General features: G+C 35.8%; 3 protein-coding genes across 5 annotated transcripts; all 3 read left to right on the top strand.

Annotated features, from left to right (window-relative positions):
• The first annotated feature begins 3214 nt into the window (after positions 1-3214).
• Positions 3215-5986, top strand: ca4b (carbonic anhydrase IV b). The gene is made up of 8 exons (XM_058745153.1): positions 3215-3342; positions 3809-3856; positions 4355-4519; positions 4639-4784; positions 5117-5209; positions 5287-5353; positions 5565-5728; positions 5810-5986. The coding sequence occupies exons 1-8, from the start codon at positions 3285-3287 to the stop codon at positions 5984-5986; spliced, it is 918 nt and encodes a 305-aa protein (XP_058601136.1). The 5' UTR covers positions 3215-3284.
• Positions 5987-6728: 742 nt separating this feature from the next.
• Positions 6729-11159, top strand: dhrs11b.1 (dehydrogenase/reductase 11b, tandem duplicate 1). Of its 3 annotated transcripts, none has more exons than XR_009274359.1 (7): positions 6729-7366; positions 7440-7649; positions 9810-9904; positions 9978-10155; positions 10241-10314; positions 10397-10462; positions 10627-11159. XR_009274359.1 is itself a non-coding variant. In XM_058799504.1 (7 exons), exons 1-7 carry the CDS (start codon positions 7235-7237, stop codon positions 10666-10668), a joined length of 768 nt encoding a protein of 255 aa, XP_058655487.1. In that variant the 5' UTR covers positions 6734-7234; the 3' UTR covers positions 10669-11159. The 3 variants fall into 3 exon arrangements, 1 of the variants encoding a protein (XP_058655487.1); XR_009274360.1 differs by having other exon boundaries at positions 6730-7366; positions 9978-10107; XM_058799504.1 differs by having other exon boundaries at positions 6734-7366; positions 9978-10107; positions 10222-10314.
• Positions 11160-11700: 541 nt separating this feature from the next.
• On the top strand, positions 11701-14491 carry LOC131554283 (dehydrogenase/reductase SDR family member 11-like). The gene is made up of 7 exons (XM_058799505.1): positions 11701-11976; positions 13090-13299; positions 13393-13487; positions 13582-13711; positions 13803-13895; positions 13979-14044; positions 14165-14491. Exons 1-7 carry the CDS (start codon positions 11845-11847, stop codon positions 14204-14206), a joined length of 768 nt encoding a protein of 255 aa, XP_058655488.1. The 5' UTR covers positions 11701-11844; the 3' UTR covers positions 14207-14491.
• The last annotated feature ends 1433 nt before the right edge of the window (positions 14492-15924 follow it).

The following is a 15924-nucleotide window of genomic DNA, read 5'->3' on the forward strand; positions in this document are numbered from 1 at the left end:
AAAACATTTTCAAACATTTTTGGAGCAAAATGGCCTTTTTCCTGCTTGCTTATTTCATGGCTGGCGGTTCACAGTAACACTAGTATAGGGATCAGTTCTCGCTATTAACTAGTTACTTATTAGCATGCCTAGTATTAACATATTATCTGTTTATTAATACTTATAAAGCACATATTCTGCATGACCATGTTCTACATCCCTAATCCTTCCCGATACCTAAACTTAACAACTGCCTTGCTAACTATTAATGAGCAGCAAATTAGGAGTTTATCAAGGCAAAAGTCCTAGTTAATTTTTTTATTTTGAAATATAGTATAGTATAAATTATATAATATTTTATGATTGCACATTCATGTCTGCGCCAAGGGTATAACAATAAAAATTTACACACAAAAGGTAAACATAGTAAAAAAAAAAAAAGATTGCGCAGAGATGCCTAAGCTAGGGCCTGCGGGCCAAAGTTGGCCCATGATGACCTTTGATTTGGCTCTCCATGCCATACAAACAGGGGGAAATGCCCTCTTCATTTATAATTTCTCTTTGTGTTTTTGCGATTTTTGTTCTATTTTTGCATTGAAATTTAGAGAATATACCGGAAGTGAATTCGATTTTTTTTTAAATAATAATAATTTAATATATTTGGATATAATGCAACACTTTGATTTTTGGCCCTTCATAATGCAATGTTTGGGCACCTCTGTGATAGTGGCATGATTACAAGTTTAAGCCAGTTCATTTGCTGTAGGTGATCGTCTTATATCACAAAGAAAAGAGTTGTAATTTGAAGATCTATCAGTTGTAATAAAAATCAATACCTGAGACATAAAAGTAAATCACTTTATTTCAAAACATCTGCCGCAGCTTGCGTATCCGGCATGTGCGTGTCATACACTAACGTCAGAGCTTATGAAAGCTGAAGGTTGTATCTAAAGGTCAAATCTAGAGGACATTGTTTGCCTCCCTTTTATCAGACACACAAATCACTCATTATGCAATTCACTGAGACCAATGGATTCGTTATCAACTCCACCACGAACTTTATAGTGTTTTACAACTGTTTCGGGGCTAACAACTGTCCTATAAAATTTATTCTCACTGTTCAAGCAAGAGGGGCTGAGGACATGCATTCTACACCTATTTCTGCACAAAACAAGATTAAGTCCTGAAATAAATACCATGGTATAGATAGCGTCTTTTAACTAACTGCATTAAAAAAGATGGGTATTATCCAGACAGGTTTAGATCAGGGTTAATTCAATTATCATCTTTGCCTTCAGCTTGTAAGACGAGCTAAATGTCTTCATTGTTGCTGCATTTTAGAGTCATTAAATGGGATACATTTTTTATTTTATTTACGAAGATTCAGTCAGATTTCAGGCATTTCAAATACAATCAACATCAATCAATAAAGTCATTTAAGTTCCCATAAATTATGTTTGAACAGAAAACTTTTACATCACTATAGCTTAATCTTTACATCACTGTTTGTTGCTGTATTTTTAATAGGGTCGCCACATATCTTCGTTTTCACTACATGGCCGGAATTTCTAAATGGGCTAAAAAGTCTGGTTTTGTCTTTGTTTTCCTATCCTTTTCGTGCTTTGTGGTGGTAATGACTGAAAAGTAGTTTGACCAATAGTGTGCAGGTATTGTATAGGCCTATAATCAACCTATTATGGCATGCGAGAGGGATCTAGCCTACCTATGGTCAAAGTATGAGGACTGCAAAATGAAAAAAATAAAGAAAAATTAAATTTTTAGGCAATTTAGAAATCCTGGCCAAGTCAGGATTTTAAAGGGATACTCCACCCCAAAATGAAAATTTTGTCATTAATCACTTACCCCCCATGTCGTTGCAAACCCGTAAAAGTTCGGGTTCGAGTTCGTAACTCGAACAACCCGTAAACAAACCCGTAAAAGTTCGAGGACGAGTTTGTCCTCAGAACACAATTTAAGATATTTTGGATGAAAACCGGGAGGCTTGTGACTGTCCCATTGACTGCCAAGTAAATTACACTGTCAAGGCACAGAAAAGTCTAAAAAACATCGCCAAAATAGTCCATCCACCATCAGTGGTTCAATCTGAATTTTATGAAGCGACAAGAATACTTTTTGTACACAAAGAAAATAAAAATAACGTCTTTTATTGTCAGCGTAGCGCCATTTTGGAGAGCATCCGATGGACGCAAAGTGCGTACGCTATTCTTTGTCATCAGTAACGCATGGGTATGCTGTTTCCATTCAAATCAAAGCGTAAATAAACATACAATACATATCCAAAGCGTTACTGATGACAGAGAATAGCGTACGCACTTTGCGTCCATCGGATGCTCTCCAAAATGGTGCTACACTGACACAGAGAGACACAAAGGAGACGAATTGTTGAATAAATGTCGTTATTTTTATTTTCTCTGCATACAAAAAGTATTCTCGTCGCTTCATAAAATTCTGATTGAACCACTGATGGCAGATGGACTACTTTGACAATGTTTTTTAGACTTTTCTGTGCCTTGACAGTGTTATTTACTTGGCAATCAATGGGAGTCATAAGCCTTCCACTTTTCATCCAAAATATCTTAAATTGTGTTCCGAGGATGAACAAAGCTTTTGCGGGTTTGGAACGACATGGGGGTAAGTGATTAATGACAAAATTTTCATTTTGGGGTGGAGTATCCCTTTAAGTGGAGTATAAATGTTGTATTACCCCAAATATACTATCTCAGAGTCACCACTAGATGGCCTAACTATTTCAAATCAGAGTCTGTAACTAGCAATCTGGGATACATTTTATTCACAGGTGTATTTAAATGTTACATTATGCTGTATATCCATGAATCAAAACCTTTGTACAACAGTAATGAAATGTAACGTTTTTATTATGTTGTCAGTCATTTCATTTATGTTGTCATGTTTGCTTGCTGCTCTAAAGGAGGAGAGCACATTATCCATTAGTTAGTGATAACTGATCATAGCTGATAATATGTGTTATTTGAAAACAAGTGAAAGTTTGTAAAGGGTGGAGAACATGTTTGTCACCATGACTAGCTTGGCCACACAAAATTACTCATAAGTAACAAGAATATACACATTCTAATAGAAATGAGTTTTATGGTCACTGGGTTTTGTGCAGTAAAATGTGAAAGGGAGGGTCATTGTGCTGTTATAAAAAGCACCTCCAAAGTATCCTGTCATAAAATACATTCCCCTGTTCCTTAGCTGGATTGATCATTCAGGTGCTTTTTTTTTGTTTTTTTTTGTTTTTTTCTCCGATCCAAATACTAAGGATGAGTGTGCTTTATTTTTCTGTACTTGCTATTTTATGCAGGTTTGCTTCAAGTGCAGGTAAGTGTGTTAAATTGTGTAAATGTCATCTTATTGATCATAAAAACAGATTTACTGTTAAACCTGATGCTGCTGAACTTAGGCACAGTCCATCAATATATCATTTTAGATGTTAATTTTAGTAGCCTACTGTATATTATAGTGGAAGGCCTGCAAGAATGACAAAGTTTATGAAGTACATCAAAATTTATGAGAATCTGATAATGAGAGTTGTTGATTTTGATTTGTAAGACTGAAATTAATACAACATTATTGCATAAAATAATAAATATGTGGATAAGCAGATTTAAAACATGCAATTAAACACCTTTGAAGGTTTTAGATGTCCAGTTAAAATCTTCTTAACTGAATGACCTGAGTATAGAAAACATATGTTGGTCATTGTCTGTTTTCATGTACATATAAGTGCAATCAATTAAATGTGATTATATTTCATTATCAATATCTCAACTTTGTTTGCTTTCAGATTGGTGCTATCAGTCTCAAGTATCTTGCTACAGACAGTCATGCACAGGTGAGCATGTGCCTTTTTCAGTGTTTTATATAAAATGATTAGAGAAAATACGGTATTTTTCAAATTTTTGGGTTATATATTTTTTAATTAAACACTTTTATTCAAAAAGGATGCATTAAATTGCTCAACATTGACAGTGAAGTCTTTGAATAATAATAAATAAATAATCAGCTGTTTTCAACATTGATAATAAGAAATGTTTCTTGAGCAGCAAATCAGCATATTAGAATGATTTCTGAAGGATCATGTGACGCTGAAGACTGGAGTAATGATGCTGAAAATTCAGCTTTGCCATCATAGGAATAAATGCCATTTTAAAATATATTCAAATAGAAAACAGTTATTTTAATAAATCACACAGAATTTCTGTTTTGATAAAAAAAAAAAAAAAATGCATCCTTGATGAGCAAAAGAGACTTCTTTGAAAGACATTAAATAATCTAAACTTTTGAACAATAGTATATGATTTATATTAACATAGCATGACTTTTTTTATAGGACCGGATGACTGGGCATCAGTAGCCGGAGCCTGTGGAAATACAAAACAGTCACCCATTAACATTGTAACAAAGAAAACTGTCTTTGACAGTCGTCTGAACCCAGTGCAGTTTACAGGCTACCAAAATACAATCAATACTGTCATTACAAACAATGGACACACAGGTAAGTTACCCTTAAGTATAGCCTACATTTAAATGGTGAATATTCTTTACCCATTATTGGCAACTGTATATAAATTTCTCTTAATAAACCATTTTTTCCATATGTTTTATTTCCTGTAGTGCAAGTTAATCTGCCAGACAGAGCAGCAATTAATGGAGCCAGTTTAGGAGCCAATTACAAAGCCCAGCAGCTTCACCTGCACTGGGGCAAGAACGGTGGACCTGGATCAGAACATACTATAGATGGAGAGAAATATCCTATGGAGGTAACAGGCTATTGAGATATCCATCTTATTTTTTAATGTAAGCGCAGACGTGTCCATTTGTACCTTGAGTGTGCGTGGCTTCCGGTATCATCAGCTTCCAATCATTTTAGCTGTACAAAAATAATTGCTTGATATTGCAAAGTGCTATTTGTTATCATACTATTTTAATTTATTAACGTATTCGCAAATAGTTACCGGTTACTGCACTTTGCAATTCTTCTTGTTAGCGGCTAATAAATCGCATCACAAAATAAAGTGGACAGACAGGTTTTATTCCTACATTTATCTGTGAATCGATAATAAACTGAGCATACATTTTGTATCTTTAACAGCTTCACATTGTACATATAAAAGAAAATTACAGCTCTGTAGAACAAGCCATTGATGACCCTTCTGGAGTTGCTGTTCTTGGATTTTTTTATGAGGTAAAACTGCATTTTCTAAATGTTTGTTACGTGCAGATAATAAAACAGCATTTTATCACATGTGTCTTATCTTACAGGAGTCACAAAGTGTCAATAAAAAATATGATGGCTTCATAAATTCTCTGAAAAATATTACACATCCTGGTAAGGTTATTTTATATACTTTCACGGTTTAATAAATATGTTAATTTATAGATTTTTGTTTGATATACAGCAGTGCTAAACATAGTCACTCAAGGTCGCCATATTTCTAACATAGGAGGAGACTGTTTGATAATGTATTATTATTCAGATAGGCTATACTTAGAACAAAGGACGGGAACTTCATGACAACTTGTAAAAACTTCTTTTTTAGGCACCAATGTAACGCTGTCAGCTGTATCATTAGACATGCTCATTCTCCCCCATAATGAAATGGAGAGGTACTTCCGCTACCAGGGGTCCCTCACCACACCAGGCTGCTCTGAAGCTGTGGTCTGGACAATATTTGAGAAAGCGATACCGCTCAGCAAGGAACAGGTAATTTGTTGTGTGTATAAACAAGTGAAACTTTAACACATCGTAAAAATAAAAGAAAACCATGTTATCTTTGTCTTGCAGCTTTCTGCATTTTCAAACCTGATGTTTTCTGACGGGACTGCCATGGTAAACACATACCGGCCCATTCAGCTGCAGTATGAACGTGAAGTGTATTATTCTAGGAGTTATGTTTTTTGTGTTAGTACTGCCTTATTGGTCAGCTCTGTTTTCACATCCCTCTATGTTCTCGCTGTCTAATTTATTGTTATCTTTGGGGTTTTGCTCTGAAGCAAGTTATTTATCATTCATCAATAATGCATGGCAAATCAAACTTCATTGTCGTTGTGGCTTCAAAATGTAGGCCTGTGTAACATAAAATTATCTAGTAAGAAAGGCAGGTAGTCAAACATATGCATCCTCTCGACATCCCACGTCTGAGGTCTTCTCGAATTTCTCTATCTGTATCTAATGAAAATTAATACATAATTTTGCCATCTATTGAACTTTCACTGTATTTAACTGTTGTGAAAAAAAATATTTTACTGTTTCCCACATTTTGCGTGCAACCGTTACAGCACAATATTCCCTGTTACAAGAATGTAGAATGCTTGATTTGTGGAAAGTATAAATTAACAAGCGCAAAAGGACATGAGACAATACTTTGAGAACTGGTCTTGGTGATTTTTATCATTCTAATTACTGTATTCTTGTTTTTCTGTATTTGTAAATGTTCAATCCAAATTATAAAAAGAAATTTGACAAACAAACAAACACATGGTCATACAATGATTGTTTGTTTCAGTGTATAATGAACACTTTTACTTTCACAACTGTCACAGCCTTATGGTATAAGAGGGAAGTGTGTTCTCATTGGCCAGATTCTCAGAAGACAGATTATTCATTGACATTACAAATTGGGCGAGTTCTTACTGGTATCAAAATATATGGCAACCGAAAGGAGAACTGAGATGGAGAGAAGGAAATGGGAACTATAAGAATTTGAAATTCAAAGAATAAAAACTTTATTTTGAGAGGGAGACAACATCATAAACACTGGGAAAAGCTAGCATAACAATTCATTCATTCATAAGCATAGACATACCACCTGTACCTCTTTGCATTACATACTATTAAATAGACTATCAGTTATCAGACTTTTTTGTAATTTATCCAAAACTTGCAAGTTTAATTCAAATTCAAAAAATTTAAATTGAAAAAGAGAGTAACACACCAAATTAAATTAATAAATAATAGAATATATAATATGCCTATAGTCAATTAGGCCAAGCTAAAATCACTCAAATCAGATAAATTGATAAAAACAGAAGAAGAAAAAACAATGCTGAACGTGTAGGCCTACTGTACGAGGGTGTGTGTGGGCGTAGTGAGCAGGTTTTAAAACAGCTTTGGACTGGAAAGTTTTGCTGGACCTGGCAACCCTGATCACTGTGACCACACAGTCAGCTGTCCAGCACTTGATCGTCGTGACTGAGAGTAACAAGTAACATGGATCGCTGGAAAGGCAGGGTTGCTCTTGTCACTGGAGCTTCAGTGGGAATCGGAGCAGCAATCGCAAAGTCTCTTGTCCAGCATGGCATGAAGGTGGTCGGCTGTGCCAGAAATGTGGAGCAAATTCAGGTAATGCACCGTTAGCATACGCTTTACAGCATATACTTGCGGCTGAAGAATCGTGTGTTCTTCTATCTTGCAGAAACTGTCTTCAGAATGTGTCAGTAGTGGATTCAGCGGCACTCTGATCCCATACAAATGTGATCTGTCTGTAGAGGACGACATGTTATCCATGTTCTCCTGGATCAAAGTTCAACACCAAGGCGTTGATGTGTGCATTAATAATGCTGGTTTGGCTCTCCCAGAGCCTCTGTTGAGCGGCAAAACCAGTGGCTGGAAGACTATGATGGACGTAAGTAACACTGTAGCGACTCATTTTTGTGAATCGGTTCCTTCCGATAGCTCATTTACCATCAAGTGATGGCTGTTTTCGAATCCCTGTTTCATGAAGCTTCGAAACTTTTGGGAATCATTTGTTTCGAACCGAAGGTTCGGAGCGCGCATCAAACTGTCAAAAGCACGCGATTTCAGTAAGGAGTGCTCTGAAATGTTTCAAAAGTTCAATGTTTTGCCTTTGGGAAGCGATCTCTGTGAACCCATGAATGAGATCGCCCCCTAGCGGCAAACTCTTGAACCAGTACCTATGGCGGTTTTAAGCCATCCATAAAACAAAACAAAACAAAACAAATGAAGAACACACGGGACCTTTTTCTTGAATAACCGATGAGCGGCGCCATGATGGATTCTAACTTCCGTTTGGGTGCTCTCGTGTTCCGGTCTCCATAGAACTCCGTTAAAACGGGGTAAAAAAAAAGACAGACTGAATTGAAACTTTTTCAATATAACTAAGTTACATATAAAAATGTGCGGAGGGTTGCTGTGTTGTTGGCTGCCACAGTAACTTCAGTAATCTAAGGAATTCCTTTAAAGTACTTGTTTTGCGTATCAGAAAATCTGTCTTGTCAGGCACTGTATATATGGCTTGCAGCGCTTAAATTAAAATACGGAGTGTGAAATAATAATATATGTTAAAATAATGTTTGCTCTTATCATTCTGTGTACAAAATCCCATGAACTTCACCCCGATCGGGAGATGTATGTGCATTCATCTGTTTTCAATGTAGCTTAACCTCGCGTCGCTTCATGTCATCTTCCCACTCACTGAACTATTACTGGTCCTTTACTGCAAAAAGACGGTCATTGCGACACTGTAAAGTGATGAAACAATGGCGCCACATGATTTTTTAAAAATGACTTTCATAGGTTTTACATTATATTATCGGCTCTGAAAATATGTAAATGTGACTAGAAACCAGAAATGTAAAGCACCGTTCTAATTGGGGGAGACTTCCGCGTTCAGAGGTCTATATAGGATACAGAATCTTATTTAATGGTATTTGATGATTTGTTAATTTGCATTAGCCTATTATACTTTCAAAAACAAAACAAATAAACATTTGCAATGGGTTTGTAAATGCTGTTTTATGCATATTTTGACCAGCAGGCGTCAGCACCAGCTTGTTGTGTTTTCAGAGCTTCGAAACAGTGAATCATTTTGCGAAGCAAATTGATTCTAAGCTTCAACAGAGGTTCGTTTCTCCCATCAATCGAGTCAGTGATTCATTTAAGTCAGGGGTGTCAAACTCAGTTCCTGGAGGGCCGCAGCCCTGCAGAGTTTAGTTCCAACCCTGCTCCAACACACAAACCATCTAGTTTTCAAATAAGCCTGAATGACTTAATTAGCTGCATCAGGTGTGTTTAAAGGGATAGTTCACCCAAAAATGTAAATTTGATGTTTATCTGCTTACCCCATGGGCATCCAAGATGTAGGTGACTTTGTTTCTTCAGTAGAACACAAACAAAGATTTTTAACTCAAACCGTTGCAGTCTGTCAGTCATATAATGCAAGTCAATGGGCACAGAATCTTTGAGAGAGGAAAAAAACATGCGTAGACAAATTCAAATTAAACCTTGCAGCTCGTGACGATACATTGATGTCTTAAGACACGAAACGATCAGTTTGTGCGAGAAACTGTACAGCATTTATATCATTTTTTCCTCTGATACAGGCAATGTCCAACCATCCTGAGCTCATCCACAACATCCGGCGTGACGCGTCAACGGCTCTGAATTAGAGATTTTTAAATGTGTATTTTTTTTTTTTTATTATTTTGTAATTGCGTGTAGGCTATCCACAGTTTAGTTTATTGAATTTATAAAAAAAAGAAAAAAAAAGTCAACCTAAATATAATTATGTGATTTAAATATATATTGTTTTTGTATGTGTGTTGTTAAAACTGTTGAAAAATAACATGTATTTGTTTGGCTATTAAAGTAACTTTTCACTGTATCAGTAAAGAACTTGGTTTACTCCAATGCTCCATAATTTCTTATTAACAGTTCACTCGTTGGTTTTGAAAGAAATGGATCTTGAGTTCAGAGACAGTGAGTTGCTGAAACTGCTCTGACACTAAACCAATTTATGAAATAAAGAGTTGTACTTTTTGTTCAGGTGAATGTCATTGGCCTGTCAGTGTGCACCCGTGAGGCTTACCAGTCCATGAAAGAAAGAAATATTGATGATGGTCATATCATTAATATTAACAGGTACAGGAATGTTTTATTAGACTTTTTTCCCTGTATTCAGATTCCAGCCATTTAATAAGTTTGTGTGTTTTAGCATGAGTGGACACCGGGTCGTCAACAGTGCTGATGCACACTTCTACACTGCCAGCAAATATGCAGTGACGGCTCTCACAGAAGGTTTGAGGCAAGAGTTACGAGAGGCCAAAACCCACATACGTGCCACAGTAAGAGCAGGAGGATCAAGATGTGCATCTGTTGAACACTTTATTTATGTAATATGATTACTGCATGTCCTATTGCAAGACTTGTTGGCACTAAGTGTGCTCTTTCTTTAACAGTGTATTTCTCCTGGTTTAGTGGAGACAGAATTTGCCTACCGACTCTTTAGCGAAAACCCAGAAAAGGCTGCTGCTACTTATAAAAGTATAAAGGTATAGACAAATTCTGATTCCTTTCTATACAATGTTGTAGATCATCATTTAATGTTTAAATATTTAAATATCATATTTACAGTGCCTACAAGCAGCTGACATCGCAAACGCAGTGGTGTATGTCCTGAGTGCTCCTCCTCATGTTCAAGTAAGCATCATCCATCGCTGGAGAAAACAATATTGTGGTGTTAGTGTTTGCTGACATTGTTCATTTATACAGGCAGTTTACAATCAGTTTGAGCAGTGTATGGTAGGTATTTACTTAAAGATTTCATGATTAGATTCTCAATGGTTTTCCGTTCCCACCTCTAGATTGGTGACATTCAGATGAGGCCCGTGGAGCAGCTGACATAAACTGGACCGAGAAACAGGATGAAGCATTTCTGACATCTTAATAGCTCATGAATGGTATAATATGAAATGCAGAGCTGACAAATCCACAAGAATGTGCCATAAACTATTTATGCACGCCAAATCTTTGAAATGCAAATAGCAAGAACACAGAACACTGCTGTCTGATCATGACGTTTACATTTTTATAATTACTATAATGACTATTATTGTACATGTTGTAAAAAAATACCAAATTAGTATTAAAGAAATAATTTAATAAGCACCAATGGTACTTTGCATGAAGTATTGAGGCAGAATCAGTGTAATTTATTTTGCTTGGCATCATAATGATTGAGTGATTGAATGAACATTTTCAGATAAACAAATATTTTGAGTTATGTTAAGGAAATTTGATACTTCTTTATTAGTTTCTCTTCAGTGCTGTGCCTGCAGTTGTAATGTACTGTAATGTTTTTAAATGAGGTATTAACTAATAAAAAGAGGGAATTGTGTTGTGCTTATCTTCTTTGTGATGAAACTATCAAATAGCTCTTTTTCAAGTTAAGCAGAAACATAAATGATTATCACAAACATGGCTGAGGACTTTTAGGTATATTACAGACAGCGAATAAATGAATTTGCAACTGCTTTTATTTAAAAAAAAAAAACTAATGTATGATTATTATTTTTCTCATTACATGAACCTCTAAATATTTTAGTGCATAAAAACTGAATACAGTTAGCATTAAGCTTTCAGGCAAAATTATATCATTTCCATATTCTGCATTGAATATTGATATTTATGTCAAATTTACATGCATTTCGAATAGCATTTTAGGAGCGTGACGCTTCGAAACTAAAGAGAGTAGGCTATGCAGAAGTGCTATTCTCATCAACAATAACGGTTAAACACGTTTTATTGAACTGAATTTTACTGTTACACTGGAAAATACGGAAGTAGAACATAATAGCAAGCTATTGCAAGCCATGTTTGAATTGCAATAATTTTTTGTGACTGCAAACCCGCATAAATCTCGGAGGAACTGACAGGATTCAGGTGCGCTGATGTAGCACTGTAGCAGAATCGGGCGTGCATTCCTATTGGCTACAAGTAGCTATACATTGACAGAAGGGGATGCAGTGAAGATCACTGCAAACTGGAGAAGCTCTTCTGTACGAGGTGTGTGAACTTGTAACATGGATCGCTGGAAAGGCAGGGTTGCTCTTGTCACTGGAGCTTCAGTGGGAATCGGAGCTGCAATCGCAAAGTCTCTTGTCCAGCATGGCATGAAGGTGGTCGGCTGTGCCAGAAATGTGGAGCAAATTCAGGTAATTTACAGTATGTATTTGTAGCAGTGGAATAAATGTTTTCCTCGGATGCTGTCGGAAAAAACAACAAAAAAAAAAAACATTTTAATACGCGAAACATTGACAGACAAAGTGAAGATGCCTGTATAGAGATAGTCTAAAGTTTGTGTTGGTCACCATTTATTCATTATAGAAGCTGCTTTACTTGACTGTACCTTGTGAAATGCACCATACTTCTAATTATTTTGTCTATTGCTATTTACTTCTTTCAAGTTTGACAGCGCTAGATCAATGCTTTAAATATGGAGAAAAAGGCAGCGTGCACATTAATTCTCACTTAATGTTTCAAGCAATAAAAAATCGTAAAGGTTTGGAAGACCATAAGGGTAAGTAAATGGTGTCAGAAATTACTGTCATCATTTGCACACCGGTCACTGAGATCTCTGTTTGATCAGTGATCACATATTAATAATGCAATCTTAATGTTTGAAATGCCTTACAATTTCATCTTTTTTCATGTCACAGCGAACAATGTGTTCTAAATATTCCCACATGAAAAAATACTATAGTAATTTATAGGTTAGTATAGTGTTTTTGAACCATACTATAGTAAAGTACTTGAATTAATTTGTTGTGGTAGTTCTATAGTTGCTGTGGTAATATAACAACTATAGTAATATAAACAAATTACTTTACCCAATACTGTACTAAGTTTTCTACAAGGGTATATTATACTACAATACACTAGTTTACTGTAGTAAAAACTAAAGTATACTACAGTATTTATTACAGTTTATCAGTTCACTATAGTTAGGCCTAATGCTACGGTATGCGGTAGTGTTCATTAACAAAGTGTTGTAAATACTGTAATATATATATATATATATATATAATACACTTTACTATAATATGGTTCAAAAACACAATTTTACCTTTACACAGAATTTACTATAAATCACTATAGTGTTTTTTTAATGTGGGTTGGTATAATAATTAACTTTATTATACCAATGTGGCAGTGTCAGTTTCACAAGTTTTGCTTGGTCAGCCATTACTTGCTGCCCTGCTGCCAATTTTTTTGAGCTTTGTACCCTTCATGAAATGCAAATCTCAAAGTGTTCTTTCTCATTACAGAAATTGGCAGCAGAATGTGTCAATAGTGGATTCAGCGGCACTCTGATCCCATATAAATGTGATCTGTCTGTTGAGGACGACATGTTATCCATGTTCTCCTGGATCAAAGTTCAACATCAGGGCATTGACGTGTGCATTAATAATGCTGGTTTGGCTCTCCCAGAGCCTCTGTTGAGCGGCAAGACCAGTGGCTGGAGGACTATGATGGATGTATGTGAATCACAGAATCAATAAGTATGCATTTCTGTTCTGAAAACATGCAGCTAGAGATTGTGTGATGGTAGCTGTCTTCAAATTTTTCAGGTGAATGTCATTGCCTTGTCAGTCTGCGGCCGTGAAGCTTTCCAGTCCATGAAAGAAAGAAAAGTTGATGATGGTCATATCATTAATATCAATGGGTACGGTAATGTTTTATTTTTAGACATAGTTATATTGCTACCTGTGCCATGCACCAAGCAATTCAATATCTTTAAATATCTTACTATGTTTTAGTATGTGTGGACATCGTGTCCTGCACAATGCTGATTTACACTTCTACACTGCTACCAAATATGCAGTGACGGCTCTCACAGAAGGTCTCCGGCAAGAGTTACGAGAGGCCAAAACCCACATACGCGTCACTGTAAGAGCTGGAGGATAAAGTAGTAATATGATTATTCAAAATAAAACGTGTCTAAACACTTGTTGGCACTAAGAATGATCTTTTATTACAGTCTATATCTCCTGGTTTAGTGGAGACGGAGTTAACATATCGGCTCTTTAGTCAAAACCCAGAAAAGGCTGCTGCTACCTATAAAAGCATAAAGGTATCGACAAATCCTGTTTCTTGTCTACAGAGCATGTTGTAGGTCATTGTTTACCTTTTTTCATTTAAATATCATATTTGCAGTGCCTGCAAGTAGCTGACATTGCAAACGCAGTGGTGTATGTCCTGAGTGCTCCTCCTCATGTTCAAGTAAGCATCATCCATCGCTGGAGAAACTATTGCGCTGTTGATGTCTGCTGGCTTTCTGAAATTGGCCTAACCATGAACTTTTTTAGAAATAGAAAATTGACTTTCCTTTGCTCTCCGTAGATTGGTGACATTCAGATGAGGCCTGTGGAGCAGCTGACATAAACTGAACAGAGAAACAGAATGAAGCATCTCTGACATAACGTCTTTAACAAACTTGTAAAAGTTTGCAGACAATCAAAGATCACAGGAATGTCCAATATAATCCTATGTTGTAAATAATAATTGTCAAGTCTTTAAATCTTTTGAAATGCATTTTGTAAAACACAAAACACTGATCTGTTTCATCATGATGTTTACATTTTTCATTGTAGTGACTGAAATGATTTAATGTACTATTGTTAACTTCATCCTAAACTTAAAAAAAAAAAACTTTCTCTTTATTTATTCCTTCCCTTGCTAGCTTGTACTTATTTGAACAATGCCTGAGACTTGGTGTTACAAGCACTTCGTCTGTCTGATTGCCTCTTCAAGATGAATCGCATGTATTCCCCAATTGTAAGTCGTTTTGGATAAAAGCGTCTGCAAAATGACTAAATGTAAATGTATTTTGAGACAGAATACTTTAGGTGCTTAATAGCTCTTTCTGGTTTTATGTTTAAAAAGTGTCAACTATTCAATAGAGTTGATATAACAGAAACTAAAAAGCCACTTTTTATTACTAGCCAAACATGGCTTGATGTATTGGAACCTGCATATCCATATTTTTATTTCAAATGTATAGGGATGGAGGGATTTCCCCAACCTCAAATTGCTCCAAACCTGTAGCTATTCTTTCAGATGTTGAAGATATTCTGAAGAATGTTGGTAACCGAACAGTTAACGGTAGCAATTAACTTCCATTATGTGAACCTGGACCACAAAACCAGTCTTAAGTCGCTGGGGTATATTTGAATAGTTCAGATGCAAAAGCCTCTAAGTGCCATCTGAAATTTTCCTCTAAAATGAGCATTTTTATCAAGCTCCTATATTTATGTTCAGTTATTTCACTTTAATTGCATAGAAAAGGACCTATACATTGCCATTAGAGTAAAATTACTGAACATAAACATAGGAGCCTGATAAAAAAAAAAAGGCTAATTTCTGCTGAAAATTTGCATCTGAACTCTTCATTTGTAGCAGTAGCCAAAAATACATTGTACGGGTCAAAAAGATTGATTTTTCTTTTATGCCAAAAATCTTTAGGATATTAAGTAAAGATCATGTTCCATGAAGATATTTTTTTAATTTCCTACTGTAAATATATCAAAACTTAATTTTTGATTAGTGATATGCATTGCTAAGAACTTTGGACATTTGGACAACTTTAAAGGCAATTTTCTCAATATTTTGATTTTTTTTCTTCTTTTTTTTTGCACCCTCAGATTCCAGGGGCCTCATTTATAAAATGTTGCGCAGAAACCGTCCTAAATTTGATCTTACGATCGTTTCTCAGAAATGCGACGTGCGATTCATAGAATGAACGTACGAACAGAAAACGAGTGTACGCGCCTCTTTCAGATGTGAAATCTATGAATTGCAAATTATCTTGAACTTGCGCGCAATTGAATGGTTTCAGCTCTCTGCCTTGTAAACGACTCCTAATTAATATCATTAACATATAAAATATCACCAATCATCATAATTTGGAACAGCGACCTGCAAGAAAAGCTTACATTTGAAAAAATCTGCATTACTCCGACAATAAAAAGTGTGTACGTCTGCTCGGACCCTGACGCGACGCTAAGCACTTTTCCACGTCAAAGACCGTTTTTATAAATATGAGCGTTGGCGTGGATTTAAGCGTACGCACACTCTACGATCAAATCTGTGCGTACTCACGC

Source organism: Onychostoma macrolepis, chromosome 15, assembly GCF_012432095.1.
Source record: "Onychostoma macrolepis isolate SWU-2019 chromosome 15, ASM1243209v1, whole genome shotgun sequence".
NCBI lineage: Eukaryota > Metazoa > Chordata > Actinopteri > Cypriniformes > Cyprinidae > Onychostoma > Onychostoma macrolepis.